The sequence below is a fragment of the Curcuma longa genome, chromosome 14 (genome assembly GCF_044706935.1).
Source record: "Curcuma longa cultivar G26 ecotype Majalengka, Jawa Barat chromosome 14, ITB_CL_G26_1.1, whole genome shotgun sequence".
Lineage (NCBI taxonomy): Eukaryota > Viridiplantae > Streptophyta > Magnoliopsida > Zingiberales > Zingiberaceae > Curcuma > Curcuma longa.
Window position 1 is genome coordinate 10,963,189 of NC_133874.1, and position 16,643 is coordinate 10,979,831.

General features: G+C 38.3%; 1 protein-coding gene across 1 annotated transcript; it reads right to left on the bottom strand.

Moving 5' to 3' along the window:
- Positions 1-759: 759 nt before the first annotated feature.
- LOC141844888 (cytochrome P450 85A1-like) lies at positions 760-3,489 on the bottom strand. The gene is made up of 9 exons (XM_074732861.1): positions 3,305-3,489; positions 2,417-2,738; positions 2,124-2,273; positions 1,798-2,049; positions 1,629-1,715; positions 1,469-1,547; positions 1,256-1,362; positions 1,052-1,176; positions 760-853 (listed from the first exon to the last, which is right to left on the bottom strand). The coding sequence occupies exons 1-9, from the start codon at positions 3,481-3,483 to the stop codon at positions 760-762; spliced, it is 1,395 nt and encodes a 464-aa protein (XP_074588962.1). The 5' UTR covers positions 3,484-3,489.
- Positions 3,490-16,643: the final 13,154 nt, after the last annotated feature.

Here is a 16,643-nt window from a genome sequence, read left to right on the forward strand (position 1 = left end):
AAACTCTTTGATTATCCCATCAAAACAGATATTCCAACTCATCGATGCTTGTTTCATTTGGATTGTTTGTGTTTTTTATCTATATTTTTGTTAAATTTTCTACAAACTAACTCTGATCAACACTTATACAAGCAATCTTAGCGTATGATTATTCATCCTCTTGGACTTCGCAAAATACTTTTGGTTAAAACTATTAGAACTATTTTTGATGATTTTTTTATAAAGTTTTAAATGTCTTATATTTTTAATTTAGTTTATAATTCATGTATTAATTTTTTAAAGAAAACTATGACAGAATTTTTTTATCACTTTGTTTTCTATTACCTTTATAAAAAAATATATATTTTTTAATATTTTCATAAAAATTACAATTCATTTTGGATAAAATTGTTGCATAAGTTTACTTAAATGTGCATATTCGACTACTTAAATAGTCACTCTGAACGATCAAATGTGATTATGGCAAAACAATTTAGATGCTTTGGAAAAAAAAAGTTGATTTGATTTTACTCACGTAACTAACATTGATTTTTAAAATATATATATAATTTGTCTAATATTGCAAATTGTTTTTAATGATTTTTTTGAAAAAATATATATATAACAGATATCTCGGGAATCTCTCAAGTATAATATATTTATTGATTTATGTTTTCCTTCAGTCCTAAGAGAATCTATTGCTTTATTATCATTCATTGACTACAATACAATATGATAAGTCATGGTATTGGCTTATTGATAGCTGCTTATCTCCCAATGTCAAATTATTATATTTGATACAGATATGTGAAGCCCATTGGGTGCTTCTACTCTTGGAAATTTCAGTAATTTGTTTTCTCCAACTTCTTCCCATCTGCAACGAGAACACCATCAATTGTTATTAGACTATCTAAGAGAGGTTTGCATGATCAAGTACTAAAATTGTCAGAATAAGTTTAGTCAAAGAAGTACTCTTTCAAAAGGAAATTGGGTTAATTAGTCTTTCAAAGAGACTGCTACATAATCTACTCAATTTTGTAAATGAATGATGGCACATAAGAGTATAGAATACCTGTACATGGTTGCAAAGTGATGAAGAAATACTGCTACTACAACAATTCCTAGTTCCTTTCCTGGGCACAGCCTGGCACCTCCTCCAAATTGCATAAATAAATGGTTGGCCTCCAGGTTCGGGTTCTATAATGAGAAGGGGAAGAATTAATGAAATGTAGCTCAGTGCCACTCAGTTCAACAGCAGTAGCTCATTCTTTCTTACCATCCATCTCCAAGGATTGAATTTAAGTGGTTCTGGATACAAAAGGGGATCATAGTTCTGCTCTCTAAGATACACATAGATTCTCCAGCCTTTGGGAATGATAAATCCTGATGTAGGTAGAGAAAGTTCAATAGTTATTTGGATGATTAAGTAGTATTTTTAAATAAGACCACTTTGTCAAAAGAATATGAATTATCAGATCGCAAAGTTCACCTTCCAATTGTGTCTCCTGGGTTGTTTTTCTTAGCAATCCATTCACAACAGTTGCTAATCTCAAAGTTTCAAATATGACCTGCAACGTTTCATGAATGATAAGTTGTTTCCTGCTGCAAGGGAAACTAATAAGCGCATGAAGATGAACTAGTCTACTAACCGAACGAGTAAAATTCATTGATTTGTAGTCGTTCCAGTCGATCACTTCATTTGGCGACTTCTTCTTCTTGATGGCAGATTGTTCATTCTAAAAATATATATATATATATTCAGTGAGAATTTTTTGGTATAGGAAAAGCTGCAACCAAAAGTATCAATAATTATGTTACCCTCAATTCTTCAAGAACTTCCGGGTGATCATGGAGGTACTTGACAGTCATCATTATAGTAGTCGAAACAGTTTCAAAACCAGAATATATGAGAGTAATGATGAGATCAATAATCTGTTCATCCGTAAGATTTGGTTTGTTTGTTTCGTTACTGTGTAGGAGGGCATCAAGCATGTCATGTTGAGATTCTCCAGGAGAAGCTCTTCTCTTCTCTATTACTTTTTCTAATATGCTAACCACCCTTCTCCTAGCCTGCCAGAAATGATCCACGACGATAAAAATAATCAAAGTGCCGGTAAATATAACCTCAATCGTCCTTTTAGTACCTGGATTCCGCGACGATAGCTTGTGCCAGGAAAGTTGAAAGGTAAGGAAATTGTTCCTAGGACAAGCTTCATGATATCAAATCTTAGAGAATTGGCTAGTGGACCGATTTCAACGCTGGCAATCAGCTTCAACGATGAGTTCAACCACAGCTAGACCATCAACAATCATAAGTTAGGTTCCAAAGGCTATCCGGAAGCAAATTCATAAATACAGGGTACGGTTATGAATCATGTGGAGGACTGAAAATTGTTAAATACAGGGTACGGTTATGAATCATGTGGAGGCTACAAACCTCCTTGGATTCCTCCTGAATGTCGATAACTCTGTGATTCCAGCGACAAAGGTAGGATCTCATGAATTCATCGATCTTGGGGAGGAGTTGGTCCCTGATGGCTGTGGGACTAATAAGAGCCAACATAGCACTCCTCATGGCCTTGTGTTGGGGACCATGTACTGCTGCAATGTTCCACTTCCCCATTATATCCAGCATCGATTTAGGATATCCAGGCACCAGGCCCTTGTTCTCATTCATTAAGACGTGCCTATTAACTTCTGGTTCTGTGCATACCACTGTAGGAGAACCTAATATATGCGTTGTGAACAGATTCCCATACCTATTACATATCAGGCCAAAAATAAGCTAAGTACGAGCATGTCGTAGTAGAAGTTGTAAGATAACTTAAGGATGCAGAAACCAAATATGCATACCAAATATGCATGCATGATTGGTGTTTCAGGACCACAGCTATCTTCTCCTTGTGTAATTATGACGCTTTAGGAATTGCATGCGATAATTATTGTCCATAGCATGGTTTAATGTTGAGAAGAGATCTTGTAGTGATATATAGTAGTTTTTGTACTCACCATTCATTTTCAATGATGCATGCGACAGATGTATATTTCTATGTATGTATAACGAGGAGATTTTCCCTATCACGATAGTTAATGAAACACACCTGAAAATAGTAATCAACGTGAAAATACTTTACGGTGTGATTACTTGTCCTCCTATCAAATTGGCAAATTTGATTAACATGTAAAGGTATAGAAGCACATGATGGAAACTAATCTTTGCGATAGAATATATATGCAGATGTAATGAAGAATAGTGTTCGTGCGAAGAAAAACTTAGGAGCTAGTTTGAATCCATGCATAAGGAAAGACTAGTAGTAGTGCTCACCGGGTTCTCTGGTTCTTCAAGAAAGAGGGGCCCTGTTTAAGGAACTCCGAGTTCTCGCCTATGAGAGGCCACCCCATCGTCCCTGGAGGTAGACCCTTCTTCCGGTGCCTCACTTCGTTCCATCTAAGCAAGCCACCGCAAATCACCAAGAGACAGAGGACAATGCCAAGAAGCACCATTGTTTCACATACACATGCAATCAACTATCTCTCTCTCTCTCTCGTTGCATGTGTGAGTATTTATAGAGATCCCTAACAAACAACTACTAAAAATAGAAAGAATTACTGGAAAAAATTAAAATTTTCTTATTTTGAACAATAAACATGGATTACAGGCTAAAAGAATTTTATCGGATTTTAGCCAGTATTTTATGTTCTGAAAATATCATTTACAGGCAAAAAAAACAGTGGTTTTTAAATTACCAGTTAAACAAATAGCTGATTTTTTTAAAATTTACAGTTTAAATATATATTTAATTGATAATTTTTTAAAAAATATTATCCGTTGGTAAATATAAATATATTTAGGCAGCAATTTTAATTAAAGTGCTTACCAAAATATATTTGGTTATTAAACTGTTATCTATTTTTTTAATCTTATCTACCATTTTTATAAAAAAATAGTTGATAAATTTAGGAAAATAATAAAAAATTACTAATCAAATAATTTTTTAGCCAGTATTTTTTTAAAGTATAATTATTAATTTATATTGATTTAATTTACTCACGCGTTAATATTAATGTCCATAAATAAATTTATAAATACTAATTTTTATTAGTAACATATTAATATATATATATATATATATATTAATATAAAGAGTAATAAACTATTCAAAAATGACAAGTATAACGACTTTAGATAGAGAAAGATTTAGGCAGGATGCAAAATATATATATTTAGATCGTCTTCTTTGTAGGAATAATCCACTTAGGAGTTGAATGAGAAGTTGATCTATTATCTCCTATGTCTAATATCATGTTCTTGAATCTCATGGTCTAATTGAGTGTATGTCTCTTGCATCATCCTCAACTTTTACTTTAATTTAAATATTTTCGCGTGCAATTATAATCTCTCACATTACATCCATCCATATCTTTGGTGATTGGTGTGAATCACAAACTTATCCACAAACATAACCAAGTGACATGTCAAAATTTAAATTAGCTGATAGATAATTACAATTATTTGAGATATTTTTTAATATTAGTGACCAATATTAAGCTTGAACAGTAAATTATTGATATATATAATCTATTTTTGCTAGAAAAATTATGAATAATTCGCTTATAACGAACGTATCTTTAAAAAGGTAGTAATCATTTAGAATGAATTCAAAAGGACTATTTACACTATCAAAGTGGTTGGTACTAGAATCAAGGGCGGAGAGCTCTTAGGGTGGTTTCATTTCTTTCCTTGACTAGAAATTTTTTGTAGGTAATTTTCTTTACATCAATACTATAAAGATTTAAAATACATTTCAAAAGTATATTTAGCTTATCTTTGTATGAAATGCTTAATTCCAACACACCAGATGACAGATGGGTAAAGGAAATGCTTTTGGTGGGCATTAGATGTTGGGAGGAAAAAAAATTATTTGGGATGAAATGTGAGGTGGCACATGGTATCCACTCCCATGATAGAGGCAAGAAATAGAGCTTTTTGTGACACCCTTGTTTACCCCGGAGAAGGTACGAAGAGGGCGTACGAAAGAAAAAAAAATTAATTGCATTGAGACTGAAATAATAGATTCTCTTATTTACTTAGCTTAAAAATGATCCGTGGACGGATTCACAATCCATTTGCGGATATATATATATTTTTTCATTGATTAAAATTGGATGGAATGAAATTTTAATCCTTCTCAAACAAATTCCGGCGTCAAGCTCCTAAACTCTAGTAACCAATAATTTCGCTGATGAAATTGCAGCCAAGGAGGCCGCGAGCTCTGCAGAGGTCTGTAAAAGTTAAAGAGGAGAAATAAATGAATAATTAACTTGTTCATTAAACCCTAGAATAATAGGGTAATATATAGTATCATTACATGACTCGGTCAATAGACCAATTAATAAGGAACAAATATTTTAAAGGATATATTCTAATAATTTTATACGGCCATAGGGAATAATTCTTTTATGACTCGGTCGTATGAGATAATCCTTCTTTACCCCCCGACAAATTCAACGGGAGATCCTTGACGTTGAGTTTGCTTGCCAATTTGGTAAAACGTTGTCTGGATAATGGCTTGGTAAAGATATCAGCAAGTTGATCTTCTGCAGAAATATAAGAGACAGCTAACTGTCGAGTTGCCACACGTTCTCGAACAAAATGAAAATCAATTTCCACATGTTTTGTACGAGCATGAAAGACTGGATTTGCTGTAAGATATGTCGCTCCAATATTATCACACCAAAGTTTTGGTGGAACATTTGATGCAAGATGAAGTTCTGAAAGAAGCGATTGAAGCCAAATAATTTCAGATGTTGTGTTGGCTATAGCTTTATATTCGGCCTCAGTGCTTGAACGAGATACTGTAGGTTGCTTTTTCGAATTCCATGAGATAAGGTTCCGTCCAAGAAATATTGCATATCCACTTGTAGATCGCCTATCCTCAGGAGAGCTTGCCCAATCCGCATCACTAAAAGCATGTAAGTCTCGAGATGATTGACGATATAAGAGAAGACCATGTAAAATAGTTCCTTTGAGATAACGAAGAATCCTTTTCACTCCTTCCCAGTTTTGTTCTGTGGGAGCATGCATGAATTGACAAGCACGATTTACTGCAAAAGTAATATCAGGGCGTGTGATCGTGACATATTGTAAAGCTCCAACAATGCTTCGATAAACTTGGGGATCAGCCATAGCAGGAGAAGATGCAGAGAAGTTGTCTATGGCGATTGGTGTTGATATCGGACGTGCTCCATCCATTTTAGATCTTTGAAGAATTCCAGTAATATACTTGCTCTGAGAGAGGAGACAACCTTCCTTGTGTGGGATAAGTTCGATACCAAGAAAAAAACGTGCAATGCCTAGATCCCGAATAGGAAATTCTTGATGGAGAAGACGTAATAAAGTTGTGATGCCTTCTTGATTGTTACCGGTAATTAAAATGTCATCCACATAAATAAGAAAGAATACCATAGAGCCATTATTGCAATTGTAGAATAGAGAAGAGTCGGTCTTAGATCCAGAAAACCCTTGACCTTGTAACCAACTAGATAGACGATGAAACCATGCACGAGGGGCTTGTCGAAGACCATATAAGGATTTCTTAAGTTGACAAACATGAGATGGAAATTGTGGATGGAGGAACCCAGGTGGTTGCTCCATAAATATAGTTTCCTCAAGATGACCATGAAGAAATGCATTGGAAACGTCTAATTGTCGTACAGGCCAATTAGAACTAACAGCTATTGATAACAGTAATCTGACAGATGTAATTTTGACGACTGGGCTAAAAGTGTCATTAAAGTCAATACCTGGTTGTTGATTAAATCCTTTGGCCACAAGTCGAGCTTTGTATCGTTCAAGAGAACCATCAGCTCGATGTTTGAGACGAAAAACCCATTTTGAGCCCACAACATTCATGGAGGAAGTGCGTGGAACTAGACTCCATGTTCCATTGCGAAGAAGTGCATCAAACTCTGAAGCCATTGCACTACGCCAATTTGGATCCTTGTTCGCTTGGGAAAAACAAGTTGGTTCAACAATTTTTGAAGAGGCCACTAAAGCTCGCGGAAGGGGATGTCGAGTTTCCATTGGTGGGCAGCGTGCATAGATATCACTTAAGGGCAAGGTACGACGAGGAGCATCATCATCTGAATCATCTGTGGATGGTGAAGAGACAACAGTAGGATGACATGGAGATTTAGATGACGGACTTGTATTATCTGATGATCCAGATTTAGAGAGTATAATATCTGGTGATGCTTCTGAAATTGGGCACGGAATAGGTTCTAGCATATTATCCCTTCTGTTAGTGCGTCTTGTTCTTAACGGAGTAGCCACTCGGGGTGATTCTGATGGTGTAGAAGAGAACTCTGGAGCAGAACCTAGGATGCCATCCCCTCTTGTATCATTAGGGCGTCTCATCGGATGAGCAACCTGTGAGAATCCTGGTGGGATATTAGGTGGTATCAAAAAAATACCACTGTTTCCTGAGGATGAAGGTGTTGTAGTGGCTGCAAAAGGAAATAGAGACTCATCAAAAATAACATGTCGAGATATATATATACGTCCAGTCGGTATATGCAGGCAACGATACCCATGGTGCAAATTACTATAACCAAGGAAAACACATTGTTGAGAACGAGGATCTAGTTTATGTTTAGAGTAGGGACGTAGCCACGGATAACATGCGCAACCAAAGATACGTAAGAAGATGTAATCAGGAGGCCGATTATAGAGGTGTTCTAAGGGACACTTATGTTGAAGCAATGGGGTAGGTAGACGATTAATGAGATAAACTGCAGTTAGGACTGCATCATCCCAAAATTTTAGAGGTACAGATGCATGATTAAGAAGAGCCAAAGCAGTTTCGATTATATGACGATGTTTCCTCTCTGCAGAACCATTTTGTTCAGGAGTGTGAGGACATGAGATTCGATGAAAGATGCCAGAGGAGTCTAGATGACGATGAAGTGCTTGATATTCACCACCCCAATCAGAGTGTAGAGAGAGAATTTTACGGCCAAAATAACGTTCGACATGTCTCTGAAATCGACAAAAGATATCAAAAAGATCAGATTTACGTTTCATAAGAAAGACCCATGTGAATTTACTGAAGTCATCAATAAAAACCACATAATAAAGAAAACCTTGATTTGATAAAATAGGAGCAGGACCCCAAACATCAGAATGAATTATTTCTAAAGGAAAACTAGACACATGAGAAGAAGGGATAAATGGTAATTTGTGGCTCTTTGCTTTCAAACATGCTTCACAAGAATGTGATGAAGATGATAAAGAAGTTGGTAAGTTAAACCGACTAATGATACTTTGAACGAGACGTAACGATGGATGACCAAGTCGTGCATGCCAGGCGGACTTATTTGTGCGTTCTCCAACAAGGACTTTGGTGGATGTAGGTTGAAGGTAGTAGAGACCATCTCTAATTTCTCCTTTGAGCAGGGTGGTTCCAGTTGTCGGATCCTTCACAAGACAATGATGAGGATGAAATTCAAAAAACACATTATTGTCAAGAGTAAATTGACGAACAGAAAGTAAATTTTTAGTGATGGAGGGAACATGAAGAGTATTGCGCATGTGAAAGAGTCGACCAGATGAATGAAAAAATGTGTTTCCAAGATTAGCAATTTGCAAACCTGAGCCATTACCTACTTGTACCGTGTCAGGACCATGATAGGTGGAAGCTTCTGCTAGATTGTCCAAATTTGGTGTGACATGATGAGTTGCTCCAGAATCTGGATGCCATCCGGAGATCGAAGAATTTGCATAAGGATTGTTTGTAATAGAAAAAGCTCCTGCTTGAGACAATGAAGTTGACAATGATGCTTGATTTGGATTTGAGGATGAAAGGCCTCCTGGAAAATTTGAATCAAATCGCCTATAACATTGAGAAGCAAAATGACCATTTTTGAGACAAATCTGACAACGCCCTCGACCTCGTCCTTGACCTTGTCCTCGTCCTTGGCCCCGTCCTCTATTTCTTCCACCTCGATTTCGTTGATTTTGTTGATGATGGTTAGCACCATCAATATGGCGAGTCGTCTGAACTGAAAGAGCAAGAGAATCCGGCATCCTCTGAGATTGTAGTTGTAGGAGTATTTCATGAGAGGATAACATGCTATGAAGGGTATCAAGGGACACTTGATCGACGCGAGTAGTCACACTCGGAATAAAGCTATCATATTGAGGTCCCAAACCTGCAAGAACATGGATTATTAAATCTTCATCTGAAATTGGATGTCCAATCGCAGCTAGATTGTTGGTGATGGTCTTGATTGATTGCATATACTCATTAATAGATTTATCTCCTCGTTGCACTGATTGTAATTGCATGCGAAGCTGAAGAACACGTGCTTGAGATCGTGAAGCAAAGGTTTGAGCAAGAGTTTTCCATATCTGACAAGAGTTATCTAGCCCTATAATTATAGGAAGTACCGACTCACTGAGCGTCGAAATCAGCCATGTCATAATTAGTTGATCCTTTTTATTCCAGATAAGAAAATTTGGATCATCTTCTCTTGGTTTAGGAGAGGTGCCATCAATAATTCCAAGTAGATCATGAACACGCAATAGTGAGAGAAACTGCATCTTCCAAAGCAAATAATTATCATTGTTAAGTTTGATTGGTAGATAAGATAGGGCGTTCATGGGTAATGAAGAGAGATGTGTTGCTAGGCTTGTTTCTGTGGTGGAAGATGGGGATGAAACTTCTGACATTGTATAAAATAAAAAATTGAAGAGAAAGATTTATCTGGAGATTCTTGTTGTGGCTTGGGCGTCGGCAGCGGAAGGAGTCTACCAACAATGAGATGTCATGAAATAAAGGACGTCGCCTCTCCCAAACAAAGGCAATGGTTGCAGCAATTTTGTAGGATCACAGCTTGAGAATGATGGTTAGAAGAAGGAGATCACCAATCGAAGGTCTGCAGTTCGATCCTCGTGGGAGCTACCAATTTTCTCTTTGCTGCTGTACCAATTTCCTCCTTGTTTTTCTGCTGTTATAGCTTTCTGGCCGTGATCAGCTTTCTGACCTCACGAACCTATGAGAAGGTGTAGAAAACGAAGAAGAAAAAAGAGATGATTGACGGCAGCAGGCTCTGATACCATGTGAAAGTTAAAGAGGAGAAATAAATGAATAATTAACTTGTCCATTAAACCCTAAAATAATAGGGTAATATATAGTATCGTTACATGACTCGGTCAATAGACCAATTAATAAGGAACAGATATTTTAAAGGATATATTCTAATAATCTTAATTTTATACGGCCATAGGGAATAATTCTTTTATGACTCGGTCGTATGAGATAATCCTTCTTTAATCCGAGCAAGCCATTTGCCAAGAGACAGAAGACCATGCCAAAAATTAAGCACCACAGGGATGATTTCACTTCATTCGTCGATTAGAAATGTCTTGAAATCAAAGGTTCTTATATATATTGTTCTGGCTAGATGCCGCCGACGGTCAAGCCACCAGTCAATAATATGTCACCTCAACCTTCATTAATCCCATCGATGAGAAGAACTTGAGGAAGAAGAGAACTGAATGAGTGGATTAGCAGGGCGCCGGAGATTCCCGACGGAGTCACTCCGATACTCAAGTTAGCCAAGAGCAGGAAGAGATAAAAAGAAATAATATACGTGTGTAAAGAATTCGAGAGAGAACTCCTCTTCAGACTATGGGGTTTATATAGTAGTAGAGGGAGCGTGATCTTGGGGGATTAACACATGTGATTGGCTGTTAATGCATCATTAATGCAGTATTAAAGGGATGATCTTTGACGGTTTCCTAACATCCAATGGCCCAGCAGGGTTGATTTTCTTCATTCGACGGTTGTGCGCAAAGTGTGCAGGATTTTCGGGGACCAAGTTTGCGAACTTGGTCCCATCCTTATCCTTACGGATGAGCTGATAAGACTGAGCCAATGAGAAGGGTCAGTGTATTTGCCCATTGATGGCTGACCTGATGCGTGAGGTCGAAAGATATGTGGCCGAACTGTATGAATGGCCAAGCTGTGACAGTACAAGAAAATTACCATATACCCACGGTAAGTTTTAACTACATATATACAAATTGTGGGTAAAGGTAACATATAGCCACAGATATATGACACCGTCACTATAAGTTATAGGGACAGATATTAATACTGTGGCTATTGGATATCTATACTTACACTTATATTTTACTATCACTATAAGTTTTTTTTACTGTGGATATAAGTAGCATATACCTATACTTATAATTTACTATCACTATAAGTTTCATTATTATTATAAATAATTTTTAATGACATTTATCAAAATAAATTATTTTAAATATTAAAGTAGCATATTAAATTATTTATGATGATAAATTGTATTAATGAAAAATTAAATCATAATATAAAAATATTAAGTGCAACATATTTTAATTATAGGTATATGTAAATTTTTAAATAAAATATTATTATTTTTTAATGCATGGTATATTTTTTAGTATATTTTTTTTAATCTTATAAAATATTTAATATTACGTTAGAGTTTTTTGAAACTTCGTCGCTCTTACATCAGAGCGTCAAGATTTTGCCCTTTGCACCCAAGTGCGCGCCCTCATCTCCCTTTTAGGCGTGTAAATCGCTTTTGCTGAGTCGACTGTTGCCAAGTTATCCCTTTGTATCTTTTACTTTTATCAGTTTATTTTGATCGTTAATATCACTATTAGAAATATGATTTTTTATAATATTTTTTTAATAATATTTAATTTAAAATATCATTATAAATAATGTTTAACAATATGTATTAAAAAAGATTATATTTTTAATTAAAATATTATATTAAACTATTTATAAGGATAAATTTTATACCATTATTTCCTTATACCCTATCTCGTTGCCTAACCTATTTACTGTGTTGATTCTCTAAAACCTTCTATCGCCACCGCCGCGATTCTCTAATCCCTCGCGATTCGCCACTCCCCTTCGTTGGTTGCTCGCGCATCTCGACGCCTACCCATCCACTCTAATCTCTCGTGATTTTCTGCTCATCCTTGCCCGCCTTCACTGCTTGCCTTTGTCGTATGTCATTCGCCGCTCCCCTTTGTCGTTCGCTGCTCTTGTTCTATCTGGTTTGTTCAATAATTACTCAATGGCTTCAAGTGTCTGGTATTATTGTTATGGGCGTTTCTGAAATTGTTTAAATTGTTAATGCATGGTATAACCTTCATGATTGTATATATAATTGACTATTCTATTACCAAATCATTGTAATTGCTTGATTCTTCACTCTGAAATTTGTACAGTAGGCGGTCCAGAGAATCTGATTAAAACTATAGGATCGGTCATAGCTTCCAAACACACACTGAGTATATGAACTTGGACAAGTTTTTAATATCCTTCTCCCTTTTCAACAATAGTATTTATGCCACATTGATCTTAGTAGGTTCTTCTTGTTATAGGGTCATATAGCTGTTGATCAGGCAATATTATATGGTGTAGAATGGGCAATACCGACCAATTCAGTTAAGATCACTAAAAGCTTGTTTATCTACCTAAAACTTGTTTACTACTTCTCTATAAGTATCTAGGAAAGAGTATTTGATTAGAACTTTGAAATTTATATCCCAAAGCTGTCAAAAAGAAAATTCAAGGAAAGAGTAAAAGGTTTTGTTGGTGCAATCTTGCTCCAAGTGATTTTAAATTTTAATGTTTGGCTAAAATGAGTTTAAGTTAGGCAATGTTGGTGATCTAACTTGTGTGATTTGAGTCCACAGGAAAGTCCAGGTTAGAAGACTTGGCAAAGGATGAAGTCCCGGAGGCGCGACCTCTTGGCAAAGGATGAAGTTCCGGAGGCGCGGCCTCTTGGCAAAGGATGAAGTCCCGGAGGCGCGACCTCTTGGCAAAGGATGAAGTCCCGGAGGCGCGACCTCTTGGCAAAGGAAGACTTAGCACAACGAAGCTGAGGGAAACATCTCAAGCTAGTTCAAGGAAGGGCACGAGGCTTGTGGAAGACGTTTGAAGGTTTGCGTCAAGGCTAAGGGCTAAAAAAGAAGCTGAAAGGGGAGTTTCAGCTTGATCAGTTGACTGACACTGTTGGTGCAGTCGACTGGTGGTTGATCAGAAGCACACACAGAGTTTACAGAGAGATTAGTCGAGTGGAGCAGTCGACTGCTCATGGTGCAGTCGACTGCTACATGACCGTTGGAGCGACAACTGGCTGATTAAATGCAGATCAAAGAGCCGTTGAAGCCCATCAGTCGACTGACCCTTGGAGCAGTCGACTGATGTACGGAAATACATAAAAATAGCAAACGACGCTAAAGAAAACAACAATTCTTTTTCTCATTTTCTCTGGCAATTCTTTGGATCTGTAAAGCTCTCCTCTTCCTCCATACTTCACTACCAATTCTTGTGAAAGGAAGAGATTAGTTTGTGAGGGTTTTCTCCACCTTCGAAGCGTGCTTCGAAAAGGAGGATTTTTCATAGTGGAAAGGTGCTCGGTGTGTGTGGATCCTTGGATTAGTCACCTCGTAGAGGTGGATACCAAGTAAATCCACCTGCTAGCGATTGTTCTCTTTTTCTGTTGTTATTTTCACTTCCGCTAACATTTTCACAGGAAAGTTCGAGAAATCGCTATTCACCCCCCCTCTAGCGGACGCATCGATCCCAACAACTGGTATCAGAGCGATGTTCCTTTCGCGCGAACTAACACTCAACCGAAAGAATCAAATGACGTTTCAAGAGGGATACAACACCGCATGACCGTCCTACTTCGACGGCAACGATTTTGCCTACTGGAAAGGTAGAATGGAGTATTACTTAATGAATGATATTGAAAACTGGTTTAGTGTTGTAGATGGATTCAAAAAACCCAAGGATGCATTTGGAACACCTCTACCTACCAATGAATGGTCAAAGGATGTATGCAAGAAAGCGCAAGAAAATGCAAAAGCCACAACCACCTTTTAATGCATGCTCTCCAAAGAACAATTAAGCAAGGTCGGACCATTCAACTCGGCCAAAGAACTCTGGGAGAAGCTAATCGAACTAAATGAAGGTTCGAGCGAATCGAGACGAGCCAAGAGGGATCTCTTGGTTGGGCAACTACAAACCTTCACGATGAAGCCAAACGAGATGGTGAGCCAGATGCATGGGCGATTCAAGGAGATCGTGAACGGTCTCCATGTCATAGGTGAGAAGATCGACAACCGTGATCTGGTAAGGTATGTTCTTCAAGCTTTCTCCCGAACTACTTTATGGGCATCGATGGTTGATGCTTATAAAGTGTCAAGGAATTTATCTGTTGTTAAGCTAGATGAATTATTTTGTGAATTTGAATTACATGAGCAAGCTAACTTGTCAACGAAAGAGAAAGGTATAGCTTTGTTTGCAGAAAAGAAGGACAAGAAGAAGAAGAAGGAGAAGGAAGCATCATCCGAGTTTGAGCAGGAATCCTCAGATATTGACGAAGAGATGTCGGTGAAAGAGGTGGCACACTATGTAAAACGGATGATGGGGAAGTCAAGGAGGTTCACCAGGAGAGATGTTAAGAAGATGTTCACACCACCCCAAGGTAAATTTCAAAGTTTGAATTATAATCCTAACATGACTTGCTATGAATGCAACAAGAAGGGACACATCTATTAATTTGAGGGGTGTCCTAAGGCAATCGCCTTACGGTTATACTATTTATTGGATAAATAGCAATTCACTTTTGAGTGCACATTCCATATGTGTTTGATTGGATCTTAAACTCAAATACTAAATGGCCGCAATACGATTCATAGCGTGAGAGAATTTGTGATTGAATCACAACTAGTGAGCATCTCTACACGTGTAATTATGAATGTATTGGAATTATCCCTAGTCGAGGATTGATGAGCATGGACGTCATCGAATCTGTCGAGACTAGCACGTTTTGAACTCCTTGGTTAGCCAGGCAGCTGTTCTCATTGCTGTCAACATTAGATGTTGAGAGTTAAACGTGGATGCTGGTTAAAGGTAACCAGTTCATTGGAGTGACCTGTCTTGAGACTTCATATGGTTATATATATATGTCAATGAAGATCTTAATGCAGCTTAAGTGCGAGTTTCCTTTGACTTACGGTATTCAAGTCACCTTGGTCATGGAGGCTTATACTTTGACATCTTAAGTAAGCATCTCCGAGGAGGTCTGGACCCGAGATGATTGGGTATAAGTCGAAGTGTCCGAAGGTGTTTGAATAAGTCTTTCCACAAAGGATTCACCGCTCCTGTGACGTAGTCAAATGAGTATACGTGTAGGACCGGAAATACGCTAGAGGGGGGGGGGGGTGAATAGCGTATTTTACGCTTTTCGAAATTTCGATAAACTCGAGTACGGAAGCGAAATTGAATATGACAATTAGTTAAAGTAAAATGCAGTAAGTAAATGGCACAATTTGTTTTTACTTGGTTCACAGCGCAACGCTGCTACTCCAAGGCCCACGGTCCTTGACCGTTTACTTTGGGCAATCCACTAGGATACTTGCTCCTTACGGCAGCAAGTATATCGAAAAAACGGTTACAAAACTTCGATTACAATTGAATGATTTGAAGTCTAAGTACAGTTTCTTTGTTACCGAATTTTGCGCTTCCCGGAGTATGGATTCGACGTCCCGGCGTTCGTTGAAGTAGCTTGAAGTAGTCTCAGCACCGGCGTCGAAGATCGGAGGCTTAACGGTCGCGAGGAAGGCGTTTGAGAGCGAAAAGGATTGAATGCTCGAAGGCTGCTCGCGGGTGCCTTATATAGGCGACCTGAGTCGACTCAGATAGGCATCTGGGTCGACTCCAGCTGACGTGGCGGATAAAAGTCTATCGGCTTCGCTGCTTATCCTTCCTGAGTCGACTCCGGTCTGGCTCTGGGTCGACTCCAGCTGCGGTGGCGGCGGAGACGATAAAATCTTGACCTGAGTCGACTCAGATCGCCGTCTGAGTCGACTCCAGCTCCGCTGGCGACGACTTTTGACGCGCGGACTTCCGGTTCTGTGCTGATTGGGCTGGAGTCGACTCCAGAACCTATCTGAGTCGACTCCAGACCCGAAAACTTGAATTTTCGGCCGGAGTTAGCATTTGTCGAGCCCTTCTTTCCTGCACAACAAGTTAGCTCGAAAACATAGTATTTAAAGAACCGGTCGGTTCACCGAACCGGCTTCGAGTCTTAACTTCGGATCTCCGGTGAGATCCTGGGTTAGACCGGCGCCTACTGTTCCTCGTAGGAACGCGTCCTCACCCACTCCCCTCGGGAGAATTTACCTGATGCCAACCAAGTCCTCCTGACCTGTTGGACTTTTGCTTGGCTCTGTCGTTGCCCCCCAGGACTTGAACGCAACTGATCCTCCTGATCAGTCCATTCTTCTCTGCAACTTGGTCCTCCTGACCAAGTCCATTTCATCCGCAACTACCCAAGTCCGGATCTTGCCTGGTGCACGTTGACTCTGCCAAGTCTTCTTGCCTAGACTCACTAGGACTTAACCTGTTCTCTGCAATCTCATTTCAACTCAGTTAGCCAAACCACATACTTAACTTGATCCTAGTTCCATAATCAAAACACAGGTTTGACCTGCTAGTGCTTCCTGTATTGAGCAGGACCATCTGAGGATTGTTTGATTTATACTGACTATATAATCAAACTAAACCTCTGTTACTATCCCAGTTAAT

What these genes read in the sequence shown, in the direction of transcription:
- LOC141844888 (XM_074732861.1), bottom strand. Translation starts at nt 3,483, where the DNA reads ATGGTGCTTCTTGGCATTGTCCTCTGTCTCTTGGTGATTTGCGGTGGC. An exon ending in TTCAGGAGGAATCCAAGGAG is followed by an intron (nt 2,274 to 2,416) that starts GTTTGTAGCCTC and finishes TTGATGGTCTAG; the next exon opens with CTGTGGTTGAACTCATCGTT. An exon ending in AAGTTCTTGAAGAATTGAGG is followed by an intron (nt 1,716 to 1,797) that starts GTAACATAATTA and finishes ATATATTTTTAG; the next exon opens with AATGAACAATCTGCCATCAA.